Source organism: Elephas maximus, chromosome 10 (genome assembly GCF_024166365.1).
Source record: "Elephas maximus indicus isolate mEleMax1 chromosome 10, mEleMax1 primary haplotype, whole genome shotgun sequence".
Lineage (NCBI taxonomy): Eukaryota > Metazoa > Chordata > Mammalia > Proboscidea > Elephantidae > Elephas > Elephas maximus.
The window spans coordinates 23,267,667-23,292,218 of NC_064828.1; the positions used below are offsets into that span (position 1 = coordinate 23,267,667).

Consider the following 24,552-nt stretch of genomic DNA (forward strand, 5'->3'; position numbering starts at 1 on the left):
CAAAAGAGAGAAATGCACATTTACAAGGGGAATTTCCAGTCACGGGGGAAGGTGCTAAGCTTCTAGAGCTAGAAGGAACCCTAAAGAATCTGAATCAAACCCTTTGTGTTCTAAGCTAGAGCAGTCCAGAGAGGTAAAGGAGCTTTCAGAGTCTGCAGTGAGAGTCTTTTCCAGAGTCTTTCTGCCACCCTCCCTGTCCCCAGCAGAGCTGAGGAGCACAATAGGAAGTCAGCTGAGTTACACCAGACTGCTCTTAGGATGTTTAAAGGAGCTGCCCTAACATTGGAAACCCTGGTGGTGTAGTGGTTAAGTGCTACAGCTGCTAACCAAAGGGTTGACAGTTCAAATCTGCCAGGTGCTCCTTGGAAACTCTATGGGGCAGTTCTACTCTGTCCTGTAGGGTTGCTATGAGTCAGAATTGACTTTACAGTACTGGGTTTGGCTTTTTGGTTTGGCTCTAACATTGGAAACCCTGGTGGTGCAGTGGTTAAGAGCTAAAGCTGCTAACCAAAAGGTCGGCAGTTCTAATCTACCAGGAGCTCTTTGGAAACCACATTGGGCAGTTCTACTCTGTCCTATAGGATTGCTATGAGTCGGAGTTGACTTGATGGTGATGGGTTTTTTTTTTTGCTGTGGCATTATGTATAGAGCGGCTCTCTAAAGCTCACTCTGGGAAAAATCAAGTCATGTTACCTTAGAGACCTGGTCCCTCAGATGAGGTACACCAGGACCAGGCTTAGGAGGAGAGCCAGTCAGCGGCCTCTTGTCCACAGCCCATTGTGGAGAGCCCTGGGAACCACCTCTGCCACCAGGCTTCAGAGCCTTAAAGGCTCTTTTGTTTTTACAGTTTGCTTTTAAATACAAATGCCTATGCTGGAGTTCTTTGTCATGGGGACTAGTAGACAGCTGGCTGAGAGAAGCACCCAAAGTGGAAGTGAACTAATAGGGCAGAGGGCAGAGGAACTCTAGGGAGCTGGGAAGGAGGGAGTAGGATAGATCAGTAGTAGGAAAGTCTGCCTGGGTCAAAGCCTGCCATTGTAAGGAATGCAGGCCTGAGTTTTCAAGTTCTATAGAACACTGGACTGGAACTTTGAACCCAGATTTTTATTCCTGCCTTTTTTCCCTTTAAAAGTCTGATTACCTCATATGAACCTCAGTTTTCAACCTCTAAGTGGGAATACCCCCATCCATGTTACCTGTCCCACAAAGGTGAATTGACATTGAGCTATCTGAACATTGGGCTCCATGGAGGGAGGCTGCCCTCCCTAAACTGAGTAATGGTTCATGCCTGGCTAAGCTGTGCTGAAGCTGAATGCATTCACATTAAAAAATATATATATATATTTTGGGGATGATGGGAAAGCTTCATAGGAAGATTCCTGGGGTATTTCATTCCTGAGCCATGATTACAAACTGCCCCAGTCCAGGATTCTGTGCCTTTTCCTCTCTCTTTCGGTCTTAGTGTGAAACGCAGCAACTGCTACATGGTCTGGGGTGGGGACATAGTGGCCAGTTCCCAAAGATCGAGTCGCAGTAACGTGGACCTGGAAATTGGCTGCCTCGTGGATCTGGCAATGGGCATGTTGTCCTTCTCAGCCAATGGGAAAGAACTTGGCACCTGCTACCAGGTAAGGGCAGCTTTGGGGGGGGGCAGGGGAGACGTCCCAGGTGTGGGTGCTTGCAGCTGTGTTTCTCCTTCTCCTCCATCCTCAGCACCCCCACCCACAGCATCTCAAGTGGCTGAGCCAACATTCAGGAAAACAAAAAAAAAGGAAGAAGAAAGCAAATGACTTCATCTCGTGCAGGAAAAAAAAAAAAAAGCCCAGTGGGAGAAACTATCATATTTATTGGTTGATTAGCTATGTTGGTGATCTTTCTAGAGCATAAAAAGGCTTTTCCCTGGTGTCCGGCTCTAAAAGTTTATTCAGTTATTCCACAGATACTCCTCTTGCACCTTCTATGTTACCTGCATTTTACAAGGTGCAAGGTTTAAAAGGTGAACAGAAATACTCCTCACTTTAAGAAACTTCTCTATTTAAAATCCAGACCTATAAAAATGGATTACTTTGCCAGGGAGTATTCTTTTTGAATAAAGGTTATTCATGTTCCCTGTGAATTCCTTGCAAGATTCTTTCCAAGATAGACTTTATAAATAATGTGTTTCCCTGCTTTATTGACTGTGAACTTCCATAGACCTACTTAGAAAAACCATCAATTATACACAGGTAGATTAACCTGTCATTCACCACAAGCCTGATCTTCTTTAAGCAAGATTTTCATCCCCTGTGAGGGCGTAGTGATTAAATGCTATGGCTACTAACCAAAAGGTCAGCAGCTCGAATCCACCACGTGCTACATGGGGCAGCTCTACCCTGTCCTATAGGGTCGCTATAAGTCGGAATCAACTCGACAGCAAAGGGTGCGGCCAGGTAAGCTGGGGAAATGCCACATTTTGGATCCTTCTCTTGAAGTTTTGCGATGAACGTTAGCACACAAAAGACTTTGAGAAATACTTAAGAAACCTGTCTAACCAAGCAGTTCTCAAGTTATTGACCAAGAAAAGCAATTTTTTTGTTACTTTAATAATTAGCAGTATTCTATAAACCAAGGGTAAGGAGTTAAGTTTCTATATGAAACATTCTTGATGCCCGAGGAGTAGAAATGGAGAGCAGGACATACGTGTGGACAGAAAGTGGTAAAGGAGTTCAGAGAAGGAAGAGCTCGCTTTCATTAGGACTGGACAGGACCATGGTTTCAGGGGACATCTAGGCCAATTGGCGTAACAAAATGTATTAAGAAAACATTCTGTATCCCACCTTGGTGAGTGTCATCTGGATCTTAAACACTGGCAAGCAACCATCTGAGATGTATCAATTGGTCTCAACCCACCTGGAGCAAAGGAGAATGAAGAACACCAAAGATACAAGGTAATTATGAGCCCAAGAGACAGGGCCACATAAACCAGAGACTACATCAGCCTGAGACCAGAAGAACTAGATGTTGCCTGGCTACAACTGATGGGTGCCCTAACAGGGAACACAACAGAGAACCCCCTGAGGGAGCAGGAGAGCAGTGGGGTGCAGACCCCAAATTCTCGTAAAAAGACAAGGCTTAATGGTCTGACTAGAAGGACCCCGGAGGTCACAGGCCTCATACCTTCTGTTAGCTGAAGACTAGAACCATTCCCAAAGCCAACTCTTCAGACAGGGCTTGGACTGGACTATAAGACAGAAAATGATACTGGTGAGGAATGAGCTTTTTGACTTAAGAAGGCACTTGAGACTATGTGGGCGGCTCACTATGTGGGCAGCTCCTCTCTGGAAGCGAGATGAAAAGGCAGAGGGGGACAGAAGCTAGCTGAATGGACACTGGGAATACAGGAGGGTGAGGAGGAATGTACTCCCTCATTTGGGGGAGAGCAACTAGGAGTATATAGCAAGGTGTATATAAATTTTTGTATGAGAGACTGACTTGATTTGTAAACTTCCACGTAAAGCACAATAAAAAGAAAAAAAAGACTAGTCAAGAGCCTGTAGGCACCCTTCAAACTTGGAACTGAAATCACTCCTGGAGATCACATTATAGCCGTACGGTAGACAGGCCTATAAAATGAACAATAACACCAGTGAGGAAAGTACACCTCAGAACAATCAACTGCACAAGACCTAAAGGACACCATTTGCCCAGAAGCAAAGCTCAAAAGGAAGGTAGGGGCAGGAAAGCTGGGCAAATGGACACGGGGAGCCCAGGGACCGAGGGGAGGGGAGAGAGCGCCAACACATTCAGGAGTTTGCAGCCAGTGTCATGAGACAAGCTGTGTATAAATTGTTGCACGGGAAACTAATTTGCTGTGTAAACTGTCTACCTAAACAAGAATAAAACATTAAAAAAAAAAAAACAACAATGGAACTAAAAATTCTATTTAGTAAATGCTTTAGGAGAAAAAAAAAAAAAACAAGACTGGTCAGGAAAGGCTTCATTGAGGAAAAAGTCTCTAAACTGGATTTCAGAGGAAAAGGTATTCTTCCAGATGGCAAGGCATGCTCCAGCTTGAAAGAAGGGCACGAGAAACCTGGCAGGGACAGGGAAGTTTAAAATGTGTTTGAGGAATGCCCAGAATAGTATGGAGCTTTTGTGGGGAGTGGTGGGAAACTAATTTGGAAAAATCAGCAGATATTAGTAGGAAATGGGAAGCCACTGAAGGCTTCTGAGCAGAAGACTAGCATGCAGTGTTTAAGGCAGCCAACAATCTTCTCGGGTTGCCATCACAGTTCACTAAACCCATTGCTGCTAAGTCGAAGACAGAGTAGAGCTGCCCCATGGGGTTTCCAAGGAGCAGCTGGTGGAATTGTACTGCCGACCTTTTGGTTAGCTGCTGTAGCTCCTAACCAGTGTGCCACCAGGACTCCACTCATAGCTAACTAAAGAGAAAACCAAACCTGTTGCCATCGAGTCTATTCCAACTCAGAGAAACTCTATGGGACAGGGTAGGACTGCCCCATAGAGTTTCCAAGGAGCGCCTGGTAGATTCGAACTGCCGACCTTTTGGTTAGCAGCCATAGCTCTTAACCACTATACCACCAGGGTTTCCCATAGCTAACTAGAGCAGATAAAAACATCTAGCTTTTCTGGGTAGATACAACACTAGATTCCAGAATCAGCCCCAGACTATACCCTCCAGGCAGGAGAGCCTCCAAGCAGCCAGTTGTCTGGCCTGTGGTTGAGTGATGACGTCAGGTGGGACACAACAGAATAGCCACCCAAACCCAAAATGTTTGGTGACCAAGAACAGGTACACTGAACCCTCCCTGGGGCCTGGGACAGTGTGTTATATTGAGGTAGCTGCCCCATCCTTCTAGAACCTCCTGCAGCACCTCCTCCCTCTCCTGGGAAAATGCGGGCATTATCAGTGCTTGATCCAACAGCTGGGGCCCAAACAGCCATTTTCAGAAAGAGGCCTTTGAGGAACCAGGCTTTGAAGCAGCAAGTAATGTATTCTTCTTCTAGTACTTTCTTACGATTCCGTCTTCCCCCCAGTCCCTAGATAAAATGTTTATATACAGTGCTGCTCTCCTTCAGAATCCATTAACTTTTCCCATTAACTTTTTAAATGAATTTGACTGAAGGGTCCTCCCTGAGCTACAGAGAACTCTTAAAAGCATCTTATAACTTTTAAGGCTAGCTGGGCTATGGAGGGCCAAATAAAACAAAAACTAACATGCTGGCATTTTCAGCAGCTGTGATTTGGATGCCTCGAGGCAGAACTAGTGATGTTGAGATATTGCAACAAAGATGACGTTATGGCAGCTTTTGCCCCATATTTCACACTTGTTCCTGGGTGACTTGGAGCTGGCCACTTCTCTGATCTGCGTGTTGGCACCCACCTCCCAGAGTGCCTTCTCTTCTCCCCATAAATAAGTCCTGATGACTCTCCTCAGAAGTCCCAGTCAGCACTCCAGCCCTGAGAAATGTTGCTGTGAATGAGAGTCAGGGCTCTGCCCGGGGCACTCAGGAGGCTCGCACCCAGCCAGCCCCCCTTCTCATTCCATGCGAGACAGTAGCATGTCTGGTCTCCTAGCAGTTAGAATAATTGTTATTCTGAAGCCGTAACCATTTTCATCTTTCAGTTGTCTCGAGAGGAGCACAAAAAAACAGGACAGCAATATTTATACGCTGGCTTTCTATTCAGAAAGGACCAGTAACCAAAATAATGAGAGAAGTGCCCTCTCAAACAGTGTTTCTAGACCTCCCCATTAAATATCGCTACACAATTTGACAAGCTTTCTCTGTCCCACTTAATGTAATCAGTGGAAAAATGAGAAAATGTACATTCAAGAGATACTCCATGGTGATTGGCACCCCAGTCACGCTGCCCGGAGAGCAGGTCCAGCCATGAAATACGGGTTTTTGACGGGGGTTAGCTTTCCATTCAGGTCAGTTCCCAAGCCCTGACCTTCACACATGATTAGAAATAAAATGTCTGTTAATACAAGGACAAAATAGATCAGCTAGTGATAAAAGGTGCCTTAAATACAAAAGGAGCCCTGGTGGCACAGTGTTCTAAGTGCTCAGCTACTGACTGAAAGGTCAGCAGTTCGAACTCACCAGCCGCTACAGGGGAGAAAGATGTAGCAGTCTGCTTCCATAAAGATTACAGCCTTGGAAACCCTATGGGGTAGTTCTACTCTGTCCTATAAGGTTGCTTTGAGTCTTGATCAACTCGACAGCAACAGGTTTTAAAAAACAAAGGAAAGAAATCAGAAAATGGGGAACTACCATAGGTTTCTAAGCAGGAACATGGTGCATCGTGGCAGCCCCAAACCCAGACTCACTACACACTGCAGAATGTAAGCTTCCTTTATGGATTGAAAAGATACGTGGAGGTCCTAACTCCTAGAACCTGTGAATGTGACCTTGTTTGGAAATAAGGTCTTTGAAGATGATATCAGTTAACATGAGGTCATACCGGAGTAGGGTCCTCATCCCATCTGAGTGGTGTGCTTGTGAAAGAGGAGAAGAGACAGAGAAAGAAGGTGGTCATGTGATGAAGGAGCTACACTGCAGCTGCAAGGTAAGGAACACCTGGGGCTACCAGAACCTGAGAAAGACAAGAAAGGGTATTCCCCTAGAGCCTGCAGAAAGAACAAGGCCCCACCAAACACCCTGAATTCAGACTACTAGGCTCCAAGACTATGAGACAGTAAATTTCTGAATACTTTGTTACAGCAATCTAGAAAAGTAATACACTTCCCATCTAGAACGTAAGCTCCCTGAGGGCAGAGGCTGTCCGTCGTATTTGCTGCTGCGTCCCCTACAGACAGAGCAGTACCTGGCACCTAGTAAGTGCTCGGTATATATTTGTCGTCAGACCCACTGACTTGGTTGGAAGGCACCTGTGTTACTTTTTTATGGCTTTGTAACAGGTTTCCACAGATTTAGCAGCTTTAAAAGAACATTGTTGACCTCACAGTTTTATAGGTCAGAGTCCAGGTGGGCTTGAGTGGGTTCTCTTGCTCGGGTTCTCTTGCTCAGTTTCTCTTAAAGGCTGAAATCAAGGTGTTAGCTAGACTGGACTTTTGCCTTGAGGGTTCTGGGAATGAATCCTCTTCTGAGCTCATTCAGGCAGTTGGAAGAATCCAGTTCCTTATAGTCGTAGGTCTGAGGTTCCGAGGTCTCTGTTTCCTTGCTGCCTGTCAGCCTAGGGCTACTCTCTGCTCCTATAGGCCACCTGCATCCCTTCTTACATGGCCCCCTCCATTTTCAAAGCCATCAAGGGCATGTCCAGTCCTTCTCATGCTTCGAATCCCTCTGACTTCCCCTTCTGCCCACAGCCAGAGAAAACACTCTACTTTTAAAGGACTCCTGTAATTAGATTAGGCCCACTGGGATTAACTCCCTATCTTAAGGTTAACTGATTAGTAACCTTAATTATACCTGCAGAATCCGTTTTGCCGTATGACATAATCACAGGAGTAACACCGGGGGTGAGGTCATGAGTGCCATCTATAATTCTGCCTACCATGTCACCAGTTGCCAATTTTAATGTGTATATCCTCACTCGCCCATACATGGTATTTTCTTCTTCTGTTAGTAATTGAAGAAAAGTTTCCATTGTTCAGCATGGTGGGAGCATGTACTCGGCATGTTAGAAATAAACCTACCCCAGGAGGTTCTAAATACTCTCAAAGCACCTGCTCTGTGCAAGAAGGTTTGAGGAAGGCTCGGGAGTTTGGCTGGGCTGTTTATGCAGCTTGCAGGGACCAGTCGTGAGGGGCCAGTCCATGTACCACCCTTCAGGTTCTAGCTCCCTGTACTGCTGTGATTTAGTTTAGCATATGAAGCCTGGAGCTGAGTGCATTTTTCTCCCCCCATGAGCACAGTTTCATGGGCTTCCTGCTGGTCCAGGTGACATTTTCTCAGCCACTAGAGCTTCGCTTGCTTAAGGTTACAGTGGTTTGAGGGCCACAAGTTATTCTAGATGTCACATAATAGATGTTTGAAGAATCTGAGGGCCAGACCAGGGATAACTCTTGCCTTATGGCCAAAGTCAGAACAGCATCAAATCAGAATTTTGTATTTGTAGCTCTCACTGCTTAAACCTAGGGTCTGGCACAAAGCAGGCATATCATAGACATTGTCTTAGTTACCTAGTGCTGCTGTAACAAAAAAGACCGTAAGTGGGTGACATTAAAGAACAGAAATTTAATTTCTTGAAGTTCAGGAGGCCAGAAGTCTCAATTTACCTCTAGAAGTTTATCCTTCTTTGTGAGTAGCCCCATGAGATTTTTGGCATTCCTTGATGTTCCTTGGCTTACCTTGATGTTCCTTGCCTCTCTCCTGTGTGTGTCCCTGTGTCTATTCTGCTCTTTATATAAGTCAGATTAGGTTTAAGGCCACCCTTCTCTTGTATGACTTCATTAACATAACAAAAGAAAAACTATTTCCAAACAGGATCACATCCAGGGCCAGGACTTCAATACATATTTTAGGGGGACACAATTCAGCCCTCAGCAGAGGGTGTTGACTAAAACACCCAGTGACTTAGCCAGCTATGGTTTTATTACTCTTGGCAAACCTCTTGCTTTGTTTTGGTTTCCAGGTGGAGCCCAATACCAAAGTGTTTCCAGCAGTGTTCCTACAGCCCACAAGCACTTCTTTGTTTCAGTTTGAGCTTGGAAAGCTGAAGGTATTTATCTGTCTGCTTGTCTAAAGGCCATGGCAACAGAAGTTAGACTTGACCATTAGGGGAAGAATCCCATCAGAAAACAAGGGCACCCCTCTCCCTTCTCATACTCCCTCCAGCTTTAGTGCTCCTGCACCCTACACTTGCCCATGAAATTCAGATGACAGAACATGTGTTCTCGTTTCTTTCTTCTCCGCCTTTATTGGATATGAGAAGAATTAATTAACGCTCATATAACCCATTATGCAAACTCCTAATTAATCCTGGTAAAGCCGTTAGAGACCCCCTGGACGCATCCGATTCTCTGTAACTTATAATAACCATATTGGCTATCATGGGCCAGTCACATTATCCCGCAAGTGAGAGTCTCTGTATTGACCTGTGTTTTCTTATCTGATGCCTTTCCGCCTTGCAGAATGCAATGCCCCTGTCGGCTGCCATATTTAAAAGTGAAGAGAAGAACCCAGTCCCGCAGTGTCCACCTCGGCTGGACGTCCAGACCATCCAGCCTGTGCTCTGGAGCCGCATGCCCAGCAACTTCCTGAAGGTGGAGATGGAGCGGGTGAGCGAGCGCCATGGCTGGGTGGTACAGTGCCTGGAGCCTCTGCAGATGATGGCGCTCTACATCCCAGAGGAGAACAGGTACTGGGGGACCCAGAGAGGAAAGGCAGGCCTGGGAGGCACGTGAGGTGGGGCCAAACAAGCCCACAGGGAACCAGGAGCATCGTCATTGGCCAAGGGCCTTACTTAATACTAAAGTGACTGTAAGTTTCCCCAAAAACCTCAGTTTCTGTCTTTATCTTGTCCATTTACTTAGACATAGCAGGAAATTCAATATGACGTGCCTGCCACAGAACCTTCATTGTAGCTCCTAGTGCTTGAGCTCAGGGAGCATTTCCATATCTTTAATTAAAAGCCCAAATGATGCTGAAATATGCATTATTTGTGACAAGAAGAGCAAGAATGACGCCTGCCTGTTTACTTAGAGAACCAAGAGTCACGCTCCTGGTCTTTCTCTGTTAAGATGTGTTACTGGATTATGGCCTGGACCATAGGTTCAGTCCCAACTCAATCATTTCCTAGCTGTGTGGCCTTGGGCAAATTATTCATCCGCTCACCTGCCTCAATCTCTCCTCTATACAGGAGGGAAATGACCACCCAAAGGGTTGCTGGGAGGAGACAATGAGATGGTATAGGTGAACATCTAGCACGGTTTCTGTACATAGTAAGAATTAAATAAATTTCATCGTTGCGGATATTTTTAAGCCTTGATCTCTTTGACTAAAAAAGGAGAGTTATGAAGGAGAAAATGGGTGGGTTGCTACCTGCAGAGCTCCTATTTAGATATCCCATTGGATCATGGGCAGCAGCAGGACCGGATAGTGTAAGAAAGGAACAGAGAAGACCAGAAGCCTAGCTGAGTAAGCCAGTTATGGAGGATACTCAGGTCTTGGATGGCTAAAGATCAGGAGAAACTAAACAAATGGAACATATAAGCAGGGATTAGAGCCCAGGGCCTGAATACCCAAAACCAAGCAACACACAGGCAATTAGAATGCTAAAATCAGGAAGGAAAAAGTAAATTGGATTATGCCAACTGACTACCAGGATAGAAAGTGTTTGCTCTGTAAACAAAAGGGTGCAGGTGTGTTTGTTTGCAATAGAGGGAAAGCCTGATGGATGATGGTAGATTACAGTTATACAGATGATGATAGTGGTAGATTGACAAAGGACTGTGGCTGTGTCTTCTAAGGAGCTCTTATATCTGGAAACAGGTTCTACTTGCTCCTACAAATATGAGGACCAAGTCACCTCTGCCATATACCTGAATTTTTTTTTTTTTTTTTCAGTTTAGGGCTTTTGGTTTCCCTAATAAAGGGGACTTTGGATTTGGTGAGCCAGTTAAGCCTTGTAGATTTTGAGGGCCTCGTAGGTAGAAATGGTGGATTATCAGGAACTGGTTATGGACGAGAGCTAAGAGAGGAGTGGTAACTTTTAAGAGAAAGTGTGACAGACTCCACCATCCTTCTACCCACTCTGCCTATGTTGGGTTGGTTGAAATCTTACAGGATTCAGAGACAGAACTGTGCCAAATTCTGTTACATTTTCCCGGTGGGTGGTTGACTGCTTGTCCCATCCTCAGGTGTGTGGATATCCTGGAGCTTTGTGAGCAGGAGGACTTGATGCAGTTCCATTACCACACTCTGAGGCTCTACAGTGCTGTGTGTGCCCTGGGAAACAACCGAGTAGCCTACGCTCTGTGCAGCCATGTAGACCTCTCCCAGCTCTTCTACGCCATTGACAACAAGTACCTCCCTGGCCTCCTTCGATCCGGGTTCTATGACCTACTCATCAGCATCCACCTGGCCAACGCTAAGGAGAGGAAGCTGATGATGAAGAATGAATATATCATCCCCATTACCAGTACCACCAGGAAAGTTAGCCTGTACCCAGACGAATCCAAGAGGCATGGACTGCCCGGAGTGGGCCTGAGGACATGCCTCAAGCCAGGGTTCAGGTTCTCTACCCCTTGCTTTGTTGTGACCAGTGAGGAGCACCACAAGCAGAGCCCTGAGATTCCCTTGGAGATTCTCAAGACAAAAGCATTGAGCATGCTGACAGAGGCCGTGCAGTGCAGCGGGGCACACATCCGTGACCCCGTTGGGGGCTCTGTGGAATTCCAGTTTGTGCCTGTGCTGAAGCTCATTGGATCCCTGCTGGTCATGGGGGTGTTCAATGATGAAGATGTTCAGCAGATCCTCCTGCTGATCGATCCCTCTGTGTTTGGGGAGCACAGTGGGGAGACAGAGGAGGGAGGAGAAAAGGAGGAAGTGACTCAGGTGGAGGAGAAGGCAGTGGAAGCTGGGGAAAAGGCCAGCAAGGAAGCCCAGGCTCCAGTCAAAGGCTTGTTGCAGACCCGGATACCTGAGTCCGTCAAACTGCAGGTAATTCATGGCAGCAGAGACTGTACCCTTGGAAAGGGCCTGGGGGCAGACAGTGCAGCCTGATGGTGATGCTGAGACTGGGGGCACTTGTCTGTACCTGCTTATGAAAGAGTGTAGCAGAGATGCCCAGAGACAGGCATCTACCAGTAGTGGACACTTGTTTCCAACGTGAATGCAGCCTTTAACGCTCCCCAACCCGAGATGAAAACACTAACCCTCGTCAATAAGGCACATGCTTTAAAATTGTTTTTCTGGTTGCAGTGAGTGTTTGCCCTGATCTTATCTCCTACCCTTTCGGACCAGAGTTCTCTTTTGTGAGATAGCTGTCTGGAGATGGGAAGAAACCTTTGACTGTGGACTCAACCAAAAGTAACTAGCTCATTGGACGATCTTATTCATCACCATGGTCTCATCACCCAGCTGATGTGGACTTGTTGCTCTAGTATTAAAATAAACTGCCATGAGAGCTAAGGAGAGCATTCATGCTTACTTACAGCTGCCTACCTGGTACCTAGGAACCCTCAGTGTTTTCTCAAATACAGCCTTTCCAGATGTGAGCCAGCATCAGTGATAGCTTGTGTCTTCTGGGCACTTATAAAATAGTAATGAAAATAAATAGAGTAGAAAGTCTGTCCCAGTAGAGAAAGCCTGAGCTCCAGTGTCAGGCACCCCTGGGTTGCTGGGTTATCCCTGGTCCTTGACCTCCTTCACAAGCTATGTAAACTTGCCTGAGTCAGTACCTTTCAGAGCTTTAGCTTTATTACTTGTAAAATGTGGATGAGAATATAATGAAACATAATATTAAAATGTATTTTTATAAAACACAATATTAAACATATTTTATCATAATACATATTATGATAAAGGTATCTACAGTAGAAACTCCCTTATGTGATGGGATGAGTAGTTGGTCAGTGTCTTAGTCACCTAGTGCTGCTATAACAGAAATACCACGAGTGCATGCTTTAACAAAGAGTTTATTCTCTCATAGTCCAGTAAGCTGGAAGTCTGAATTTAGGGCGTCAGCTCCAGGGGAAGGCTTTCTCTCTCCTGTCAGCTCTGGAGGAAGGCCCTTGTCATCAGTCTTCCCTTGGTCAGGGAGCATCTCAGCACAGAATCCTCAGGTCCAAAGGACATGCTCTGCTCCTGGTACTTCTTTCTTGGTGGTATGAAGTCCCTATGTCTCTCTGCTTGCTTCTCTCTTTTATATCTCAAAACTGATTGGCTATAGACACTACCTGATCTTGTAGACCTCATCACTATAACTGCTGCTAATCCATTTTATTATATCATAGTAATGGGATTTACACACATAGGGAAATCACATCAGAAGATAAAATGGTAGACAATCATACAAGGGAATCATGACCCAGCCAAGTTGACAGATATTTTGGGGGACACAATTCAATCCATGGCAGTCAGTCAATCTAAAAGTTGAATATAGAGGAAGAAGCATAAGAGATTGTACATGTATACCTTAAACAATTTATTAAACTATATCACTGTGCTATGTTAACATAGAGCTAAGACCTTTTCTTTGATGTGAGTCCACTGACTGGCACTTGGCATCCTCTTTTTGCATAATGGCCCCTGTAATACATGATCTACATCTGGCAGTTTGGGTATCTTTAAAGTAGACAGCAGACTTAAAGGTACTTGTAAAGCAACCTGAGTGCAGAATGCTTCTAGGTTTTTATGATTTTCTCCCAATTTTTTGGTAGTTATATGACTAACACCCAATTTTTTTTTTCTTTAACAACTTGCTTTTGTAGATGCTCCCTACTCAATTCAACTTGGCTTTCACATTTCATTGCCTCACATAGTACATAACTAAATGATGCGGTAGCAAACATGACGAGCACCAGCTTTGGGTCCTCATTGAGCTAGTGGGAGCAGATATACCAGAGAGTGTGCTCCTAGGAGAGAGCATTGCACACACCGGAGGCATCCATCATCTGTGTACCGAGTGGCCCAAAAAACCAAACCCAATGCCATCGAGTCGATTCTGACTCTTAGTGACCCTATAGGACAGAGTAGAACTGTCCCGTAGTGTTTCCAAGGAGCACCTGGCAGATTCAAACTGCTGACCTTTTGGTTAGCAGCCGTAGCACTTAACCATTATGCAACCAGGGTTTCCAGACCTAGTGGAGAGGTCCCTTAATTCCTTGAGTTGGTTAGGTGGAGGTGGGTTAAAAGAACTTCTTTCATAAAAATATCAGGAATACACTGGGGATTAAAGGAGATAGCATATGACAAGTGCCTGGGACAGTATCTTGCGCATAGTGCTCAGTGAGTTATGGCTATTATTATTTGTATAAGTTACAATAGTGATAAGATTAGTAATGATAACAATCATAAAGAACGGACTGCAGAAAAGCTGTGCAGGTAAGCAAAAACAATGGAAAATGGGGAGGGAAACAAAAGTCACGATTTTCCCTTATCTCTGGGCACGGAGGGAGCTGGTACGCACATGCCCGATTCAGTGGTTCTTTTTGTACTGAGCTTAGAGCCCTGGGGAAACGCTTTCTTGGAAACACTGTTCTTTTTCCACAAGTGGATTTACTTCTGTCTTTAAAAAAAATAGGGAGCTCTTTTTCATGTTGTGCCCCCAGGGTAAGTGATGAACAGCTGTTCTCTGGATTCAGGTCGACTTAGATTTGAAGAGTATCTCTATGGTTAATAGACATCTCTATGGTTAAGTGACACTGGACCAGTTACTTAAATTATCTAAGTCTCAGTGTTACCTTCTATAAAATGGGGACAATAGCTACCTCACCAGTGTACCTAAAAACCCATTGCCATCAAGTTGATTCCGACTCATAGCATTCCTCTAGGACAGAGAAGAACTGCCCCAGAGGATTTACAAGGAGTGGCTGGTGGATTTGAACTACCAACCTTTTAGTTAGCAGCCTAACACTTAACCACTGCACCACCAGGGCACCAATGTACAGAGAGGGTGAATATATAAACATGTATATTTTCTTGCTGTTGCAGATGTGTGAGCTCCTCAGCTATCTCTGTGACTGTGAGCTGCAGCACCGAGTGGAGGCCATCGTGGCATTCGGCGACATTTATGTCTCCAAGCTGCAGGCAAACCAGAAGTTCCGCTACAATGAGCTCATGCAGGCCCTGAACATGTCTGCAGCCCTGACCGCCCGAAAGACCAAGGAGTTCCGCTCACCCCCACAGGAGCAAGTGAGAACCCCTTCCTGAGCCTCTATTGGATTCCTGTGAAAAAACTTGAACCCCACAGAGCCAAGGCACATGAAACTGTTAAGTGCCTAGGGTAGCCACAGGGCTGTGGAAAATTAAAAGACCCACCAGGATACCAGGAGCCAGATATAATCCAATATAGATCAGTCACAATGACAATGTGACAATGAGGAAGATCAGCCCGGTGTCTTGGGTGGGGAAATACCCTTTTTTAAACTGCATATAGAGTAGGAGTTCCTCCCTTCCCTCACCCACCCCTACCTCCACCACTATCACTGAGTCAAAGACCACATCACTGTCAGGATTCAGTTTTCACCTCAGCAGGGATCCATCCCCTAGAAGCATTTCTGTCCAGCACTTGCAGAAGTCACTACCTCTCTATCAGGTATCAACAGAATGTACTTAACCTGTGCCAGTGTGTAAGAGTTGGTGCACAGCCTTCCTCGTCTAGTGCATCCAGACCCCTTGCCAAGTGGCTGTGACCCTCTCAAAAAGCCACCCAACCCCATGAAACCTGGAGAACAGGATTCAGCAAGTGAGCCATCTTTTGTGAAGGGCTCTGTTCACATTCCGCACTCCCCCGTTTTGCACTCAGCCTTGCCTATTGGGAAAGCTGCTTTGAAAAGAATCAGAAATCCCGGTGAGAAACTGCTAACCGAGGGAGGATATCTTGTAGAGTAATGGTTTCCATTTATTCCCTCTGCTCACTTATCCCTGCAGGCTGGTTGGCCACTGCTTCCTAAAAGTTCAAAAGAGAAGATAGCTCTTTCAGTGACGAGATGAGTTTTCTGTCTCTGAAACTAGACCTTTGCATCTTATATTTAATAAACACCCTATCTGTAATTGTTGCCAGCATAATCACCACCATTTATATTAATAGCACAACCACAACTTGGTCCAGTTACTTTCCTAGTCTACCTTATAGACTAAACTCATTGTCGTCGAGTCGATTCCAACTCATAGTGACCCTATAGGACAGAGTAGAACTGCCCCATAGGGTTTCCAAGGAGCGGCTGGCGGATTCAAGTTGCCAATCTTTTGGTTAGCAGCAGAGTTCTTAACCACTACACCAGCGGGGCTCCACTTTATAGACTATAAATATTGTTGTTGTTTTTAAAATGATGCACATATCTTGGCTTTTACGAGAGTCACTTGAATGATGCTGGCCTTGCTTAAAGAGCAGACAAACCTTATAATCTCTTTGTTAGAAGCAAAATAAGAAGGCCTTTGGATTGATGGAATAGATCATTTGTTAATGCTGAGGCATGGAAAATGCAGCAAAGGCTTTACAAATGTTGTCAGGCTCCTTTTATGATGGCAACAGGTATGAATATCATCTTCCTCATTTTACTGGACAAATTCTGGGTCATTTGTTTGTGAATGATGGGAAGGCAGAATGATGTGGTCATTAGAGGGCCAGCATTTCCTTCAGACTGCAGAGCTTGCATTCTAGCTCCCCTGGTACTTGCTCTGTGGTCTAGGGCACGTTACCTCTCCAGGTCTCAGATCCTTCATCTGTAAAATGTGGATAAAGTTTGTATCTCCCTCCCAGGGTTCTTGCAAGGCTCTCATGAGATAATTCATTTTTAGAGCCCTTAGCACCAATGCTTATCATATAGTGAACATGCTTAACAAACCATTAAGCAGTCTACTCTAAACCCAAAAGTTGGTAATCTGAACCCACCCAGAGGCACCTTGGAAGACAGACCTGGAGATCTGCCTCCAAAAGGTCACTGCCTTAAAAACCTGTGGAACTACGGAACAGTTCTACTCTGCATACATGGAGTCGTCATGAGTTGGAATCAATGCAGCATAACTGGTTAAGGGCTGTTAATTAGTATTAGAAGTATTTTTCATTTGCTTCATGCCTTTGTGTTCTGTGACCTTTGTGTTCTGTGACCTTTTGTCAGTGACCCAGTGAGTAGAGTTGATGCATGTTTTCTGGCATCTTCCGAATCCCACAAGGACTCAGGTTGTCCCTCTCCCACCAGTCCTCATGGATGTATCTCATGCTTCATGCTGCTGGAAGGGCAATGCTGGCTCCTGCCCTTCCTTTCCGCTTCCTGCCTCTTACCTCTTCCCCTGCCATCCCCAGAGCCTGCCATCACTTCCTCTTTTAATCTTTCAGGCAATCCTCTGACCAGTCATTTCAGACTCATCTCAGGAGTCTATAACTCAAGAAATTCTGTTCTAATGACACTGAAAGTTGAACAGACATCAGAATCACACAAAAGGCTTAACAAAACACAGATTTCCCCTCCAGTCCACAATTTTACATTTTCAACAAGATTACAGATGCTGCTGCTGGTCCAGGAATAAAATAAAGGAGGGGACACTAACTGCAATGAAGTTCAGCCCATCATCAGCCACCGGTCCCAGAGTATTAAATTGTTTCTAGGAGGAACCTACCCATCGCGTCACTACATGATTAAAAATTTAATATCATTGAAGCACGTGGGCGATTTAGGTCAATTTCAGAGGGCAACAACACAGAATCGCTTAGAAAATCGGATGCATGGAAATTAGAGTTTTTTAAAGTTCTATGACTATCTTGTCCTTCCACATCCTTTGAGGAGAAGATGGAGGTTTTCAGCCCTATATCCATGGAGTATTCAGATGTATGAAAAAAAAAAAACATACTCTGGGGATATATCAAAACCAAATCTGTTGCTGTCAAGTCGATTCCGACTCATAGCAACCCTATAGGACAGAGTTGAACTGCCCCACAGAGTTTCCAAGGAGCCGCTGGTAGATTCGAACTGCCCGTGTTTTGGTTAGCAGCCATAGTTCTTAACCACTACACCACCAGGGTTTCCTTTGGGAATATAACTAGGTACGAAGGAAGCTAAAGCCAAGATTAGCCCCATGGTTGTCAGCAGATAAGCCAAGCATTGTCAGTGAGCCATTCACTTCCAGAAGGACTTCGTTAAGGGATGTAACCTTTTAGCAGAAAATTCAGCTCACTGTTTTTTGGTTTTATGCCCTGCAGGCTGGTTGGCCACTGCTTCCTAAGCATTAAAAAAAAAAAAAAAAAAAAACCGTTTTACAGAAGATAAAAAATCTTTCAATAAAGACATTAGTTTCAGACTCTGAAAAAAGACCTTTGGATCTTATTTTTATTTAATAAACAACCTGTCAATATGTATTGTTGATATAATTGCCATAATCTAACATTGTGACACAACTACTTTTCCAACCTGTTTTATGGATATTATTTTATTACGACTAATAATTTACTTACTTCCAAAAAATGACTTGCAGTAGGAGCCATGAATAAGGATCTTCCTAACAATGATAAGTGTTCCTCGAGATGGTGTAAATGGTTAAGCACTCAACTACTAACCAACAGGTTGGCAGTTCAAACCCACCCAGAGACACCTTGGAAGAAAGAAAGGCCCAGCGATCTGCTTCCAAAAGGTCACAGCCTTGAAAACCCTGAGGAGCACGGTTCTACTCTGTACATGTGGAGTCACCTTGAGTTGCAATCAACTCGACAGAAACTGGTTTTTTGTTTTTAACAGTTTTGTATAAGATTTGTGGTTTAATAAAAGTGATCATATATTTTTTCAACTTAGAAATTCTAAACAGAAAATACCCTCTTGTATGGTGTTGGGCTACCCTGCCTGAGGCGGCAAAACACGCAAGATTATCTCTAGTTACTTCTTTAGCCCCTGCAGATGTTAATTAACCTGGGGTTGTGGGTTCATGGAAAGAATCCAGAGGTCCAGAAACCTAGTTGGAAATGAATTGCTGCTTTATTTTCATTAACCTCTGATAGTATCTCCTTCAATTATTAATGTTGGCAACAGATGAAGTACTTGACTTTGTCATCACCAGAAATCACACATATTTTCATATCGCATTACAGTAGTTACAATATATTGAACTGTCATTTATTTTGACCCCTACTTCAGGATCACAGTGGATCTGAGACTTGCCACTAGATTTTTTATCTAATGAGTTAATGAAGTACATATACTACTGTATCATGAATTTTTTTTTTTTTTTTTGCTTTTTGGGTCTTTATTATTCCATTAGTTATATATACTAGACCAGAAGACTTAGGATGATAGGGATAAAGTAATCTTTGATAAATGGGAAAAACTTGATACAGTTCTTGGATGATTTGATCAGTGAAATGAATTCCTCCATTGCTACAGAGAGTTTTTGGTGCTCCCCAAGTGAGTATGATGTTTTGAAGAAGTTTCTTTGCTACAAAGGCTGTAGTAGTACAGCAGCAGGGGAAGCTTTCTACCCAATGTGAAAATCTACAATTCATTGCTAATACACATTTATAATCATTTGAGGGCGGAAGCTGAATAAATCTAGCAGCCATTCAAGCATAGGCCCAGAAGTTAAAGGGAATTGCCCAGGTAGGACTTCAAGGTGTTTTCTGGAATTGTAGCAAAGGCGAATAGGGCCATGGGTTGCAACATGTTCGGCAGCCTAGAAAAATTTTCCCCGCCAATATTTTTTTTTTTTTTTTTTATAATAACTTTTATTAAGCTTCAAATGAACGTTTACAAATCCAATCAGTCTGTCACATATAAGTTTACATACATCTCACTCCCTACTCCCACTTACTCTCCCCGTCTTGAGTCAGCCCTTTCAGTCTCTCCTTTCTTGACAATTTTGCCGGCTTCCCTCTCTCTCTATCCTCCCATCCCCCCTCCAGGCAAGAGTTGCCAACACAATCTCAAGTGTCCACCTGATATAATTAGCTCACTCTTCATCAGCATCTCTCTCCCACCCGCTGACCAGTCCCTTTCATTTCTGATGAGTTGTCTTCGGGGATGGTTCCTGTCCTGTGTCAGCTGAAGGTCTGGGGAGCATGGCCGCCGGGATTCCTCCAGTCTCAGTCAGACCATTAAGTTTGGTCTTGTTATGAGAATTTGGGGTCTGCATCCCACTGATCTCCTGCTCCCTCAGGGGTCCTCTGCTGAGCTCCCTGTCAGGGCAGTCATCGATTGTGGCCGGGCACCAACTAGTTCTTCTGGTCTCAGGATGATGTAGGTCTCTGGTTCATGTGGCCCTTTCTGTCTCTTGGGCTCTTAGTTGTCATGTGGGCTTGGTGTTCTTCATTTTCCTTTGCTCCAGGTGGGTTGAGACCAATTGCTGCATCTTAGATGGCTGCTTGTTAGCATTTAAGACCCCAGACGCCACATTTCGAAGTGGGATGCAGAATGATTTCATAATAGAATTATTTTGCCAATTGACTTAGAAGTCCCCGCAAACCATGTTCCCCAGACCCCCGCGCTTGCTCCGCTGACCTTTGAAGCATTCATTTTATCCCGGAAACTTCTTTGCTTTTGGTCCAGTCCAATTGAGCTGACCTTCCATGTATTGAGTGTTGTCTTTCCCTTCACCTAAAGCAGTTCTTATCTACTGATTAATCAATAAAAAACCCTCTCCCACCCTCCCTCCCTCCCCCCCTCGTAACCACAAAAGTATGTGTTCTTCTCAGGTTTACTATTTCTCAAGATCTTATAATAGTGGTCTTATACAATATTTGTCCTTTTGCCTCTGACTAATTTTGCTCAGCATAATGCCTTCCAGGTTCCTCCATGTTATGAAATGTTTCAGAGATTCGTCACTGTTCTTTATCGATGCGTAGTATTCCATTGTGTGAATATACCACAATTTATTTACCCATTCATCCGTTGATGGACACCTTGGTTGCTTCCAACTTTTTGCTATTGTAAACAGAGCTGCAATAAACATGGGTGTGCATATATCTGTTTGTATGAAGGCTCTTGTATCTCTAGGGTATATTCCTAGGAGTGGGATTTCTGGGTTGTATGGTAGTTCTATTTCTAACTGTTTAAGATAACGCCAGATAGATTTCCAAAGTGGTTGTACCATTTTACATTCCCACCAGCAGTGTATGAGAGTTCCAATCTCTCCGCAGCCTCTCCAACATTTATTATTTTGTGTTTTTTGGATTAATGCCAGCCTTGCTGGTGTGAGATGGAATCTCATCGTAGTTTTAATTTGCATTTCTCTAATGGCTAATGATCGAGAGCATTTTCTCATGTATCTGTTGGCTGCCTGAATATCTTCTTTAGTGAAATGTGTGTTCATATCCTTTGCCCACTTCTTGATTGGGTTGTTTGTCTTTTTGTGGTTGAGTTTTGACAGAATCATGTAGATTTTAGAGATCAGGCGCTGGTCGGAGATGTCATAGCTGAAAATTCTTTCCCAATCTGTAGGTGGTCTTTTTACTCTTTTGGTGAAGTCTTTAGATGAGCATAGGTGTTTGATTTTTAGGAGCTCCCAGTTATCGGGTTTCTCTTCATCATTTTTGGTAATGTTTTGTATTCTGTTTATACCTTGTATTAGGGCTCCTAGGGTTGTCCCAATTTTTTCTTCCATGATCTTTATCGTTTTAGTCTTTATGTTTAGGTCTTTGATCCACTTGGAGTTAGTTTTTGTGCATGGTGTGAGGTATGGGTCCTGTTTCATTTTTTTGCAAATGGATATCCAGTTATGCCAGCACCATTTGTTAAAAAGGCTATCTTTTCCCCATTTAATTGACACTGGTCCTTTGTCAAATATCAGCTGCTCATACGTGGATGGATCTATGTCTGGGTTCTCAATTCTGTTCCATTGGTCTATGTGTCTGTTGTTGTACCAATACCAGGCTGTTTTGACTATTGTGGCTGTATAATAGTTTCTGAAGTCAGGTAAGGTGAGGCCTCCCACTTTCTTCTTCTTTTTCAGTAGTGCTTTGCTTATCCGGGGCTTCTTTCCGTTCCATATGAAATTGGTGATTTGTTTCTCTATCCCCTTAAAATATGACATTGGAATTTGGATCGGAAGTGCGTTAAATGTATAGATGGCTTTTGGTAGAATAGACATTTTTACTATGTTAAGTCTTCCTATCCATGAGCAAGGTATGTTTTTCCACTTAAGTATGTCCTTTTGAATTTCTTGTAGTAGAGCTTTGTAGTTTTCTTTGTATAGGTCTTTTACATCCTTGGTAAGATTTATTCCTAAGTATCTTATCTTCTTGGGGGCTATTGTGAATGGTATTGATTTGGTTATTTCCTCTTCGGTGTTCTTTTTGTTGATGTAGAGGAATCCAAGTGATTTTTGTATGTTTATTTTATAACCTGAGACTCTGCCAAACTCTTCTATTAGTTTCAGTAGTTTTCTGGAGGATTCCTTAGGGTTTTCTGTGTATATAATCATGTCATCTGCAAATAGTGATAACTTTACTTCCTCCTTGCCAATCCGGATACCTTTTATTTCTTTGTCTAGCCTGATTGCCCTGGCTAAGACTTCCAACACGATGTTGAATAAGAGCGGTGATAAAGGGCATCCTTGTCTGGTTCCCGTTCTCAAGGGAAATGCTTTCAGGTTCTCTCCATTTAGAGTGACATTGGCTGTTGGCTTTGCATAGATGCCCTTTATTATGTTGAGGAATTTTCCTTCAATTCCTATTTTGGTAAGAGTTTTTATCATGAATGGGTGTTGGACTTTGTCAAATGCCTTTTCTGCATCAATTGATAAGATCATGTGGTTTTTGTCTTTTGTTTTATTTATGTGATGGATTACATTAATGGTTTTTCTGATATTAAACCAGCCTTGCATACCTGGTATAAATCCCACTTGATCAGGGTGAATTATTTTTTTGATGTGTTGTTGGATTCTATTGGCTAGAATTTTGTTGAGGATTTTTGCATCAATGTTCATGAGGGATATAGGTCTATAATTTTCTTTTTTTGTAATGTCTTTACCTGGTTTTGGTATCAGGGAGATGGTGGCTTCATAGAATGAGTTGGGTAGTATTCCGTCATTTTCTATGCTTTGGAGTACCTTTAGTAGTAGTGGTGTTAACTCTTCTCTGAAAATTTGGTAGAACTCTGCAGTGAAGCCGTCCGGGCCGGGACTTTTTTTTGTTGGGAGTTTTTTGATTACCGTTTCAATCTCTTTTTTTGTTATGGGTCTATTTAGTTGTTCTACTTCTGAATGTGTTAGTTTAGGTAGGTAGTGTTTTTCCAGGAATTCATCCATTTCTTCTAGGTTTTCAAATTTGTTAGAGTACAATTTTTCATAATAATCTGAAATGATTCTTTTAATTTCATTTGGTTCTGTTGTGATGTGGTCCTTCTCATTTCTTATTCGGGTTATTTGTTTCCTTTCCTGTATTTCTTTAGTCAGTCTAGCCAATGGTTTATCAATTTTGTTAATTTTTTCAAAGAACCAGCTTTTGGCTTTGTTAATTCTTTCAATTGTTTTTCTGTTCTCTAATTCATTTAGTTCAGCTCTAATTTTTATTATTTGTTTTCTTCTGGTGCCTGATGGATTCTTTTGTTGCTCACTTTCTATTTGTTCAAGTTGTAGGGACAGTTCTCTGATTTTGGCTCTTTCTTCTTTTTGTATGTGTGCATTTATTGATATAAATTGGCCTCTGAGCACTGCTTTTGCTGTGTCCCAGAGGTTTTGATAGGAAGTATTTTCATTCTCGTTGCTTTCTATGAATTTCCTTATTCCCTCCTTGATGTCTTCTATAACCCAGTCTTTTTTCAGGAGGGTATTGTTCATTTTCCAAGTATTTGATTTCTTTTCCCTCGTTTTTCTGTTATTGATCTCTAGTTTTATTGCCTTGTGATCTGAGAAGATGCTTTGTAATATTTCGATGTTTTGGACTCTGCAAAGGTTTGTTTTATGTCCTAATATGTGGTCTATTCTAGAGAATGTTCCATGTGTGCTGGAAAAAAAAGTATATTTTGCAGCAGTTGGGTGGAGAGTTCTGTATAAGTCAATGAGGTCAAGTTGGTTGATTGTTGTAATTAGATCTTCCGTGTCTCTGTTGAGCTTCTTGCTGGATGTCCTGTCCTTCTCCGAAAGTGGTGTGTTGAAGTCTCCTACTATAATTGTGGAGGTATCTATCTCGCTTTTCAGTTCTGTTAAAATTTGATTTATGTATCTTGCAGCCCTGTCATTGGGTGCGTAAATATTTAATATGGTTATGTCTTCCTGATCAATTGTCCCTTTTATCATTATATAGTGTCCTTCTTTATCCTTTGTGGTGGATTTAAGTCTAAAGTCTATTTTGTCAGAAATTAATATTGCTACTCCTCTTCTTTTTTGCTTATTGTTTGCTTGATATACTTTTTTCCATCCTTTGAGTTTTAGTTTATTTGAGTCTCTAAGTCTAAGGTGTGTCTCTTGTAGGCAGCATATAGATGGATCGTGTTTCTTTATCCAGTCTGTGACTCTCTGTCTCTTTATTGGTGCATTTAGTCCATTTACATTCAGGGTAATTATAGATAAATAAGTTTTTAGTGCTGTCATTTTGATGCCTTTTTATGTGTGTTGTTGACAATTTCATTTTTCCACATACTTTTTTGTGCTGAGGCGTTTTTCTTAGTAAATTGTGAGATCCTCATTTTCATAGTGTTTGACTTTATGTTAGTTGAGTCGTTACGTTTTTCTTGGTTTTTGTCTTGAGTTATAGAGTTGTTATACCTTTTTGTGGTTACCTCATTATATACCCCTATTTTTCTAAGTAAAAACCTAACTTGTATTGTTCTATATCGCCTTGTATCACTCTCCATATGGCAGTTCAATGCCTCCTGTATTTAGTCCCTCTTTTTGATTATTGTGATCTTTTACCTATTGACTTCCATGATTCCCTGTTATGTGTATTTTTTTTTTTAATTAATCTTAATTTGTTTGTTTTTGTGATTTCCCTATTTGAGTTGA

At 43.1% G+C, this 24,552-nt stretch overlaps 1 protein-coding gene across 1 annotated transcript in view; it reads left to right on the plus strand.

Moving 5' to 3' along the window:
- The window catches only part of RYR3 (ryanodine receptor 3), a 626,301-nt gene that overhangs the window by 388,794 nt on the left and 212,955 nt on the right, over window positions 1-24,552 (plus strand). Inside the window, 5 exon segments of the mRNA XM_049899608.1 lie at window positions 1,463-1,628; window positions 8,600-8,686; window positions 9,099-9,325; window positions 10,827-11,628; window positions 14,623-14,823. Of these exon segments, the coding sequence (XP_049755565.1) occupies window positions 1,463-1,628; window positions 8,600-8,686; window positions 9,099-9,325; window positions 10,827-11,628; window positions 14,623-14,823 (1,483 nt within the window).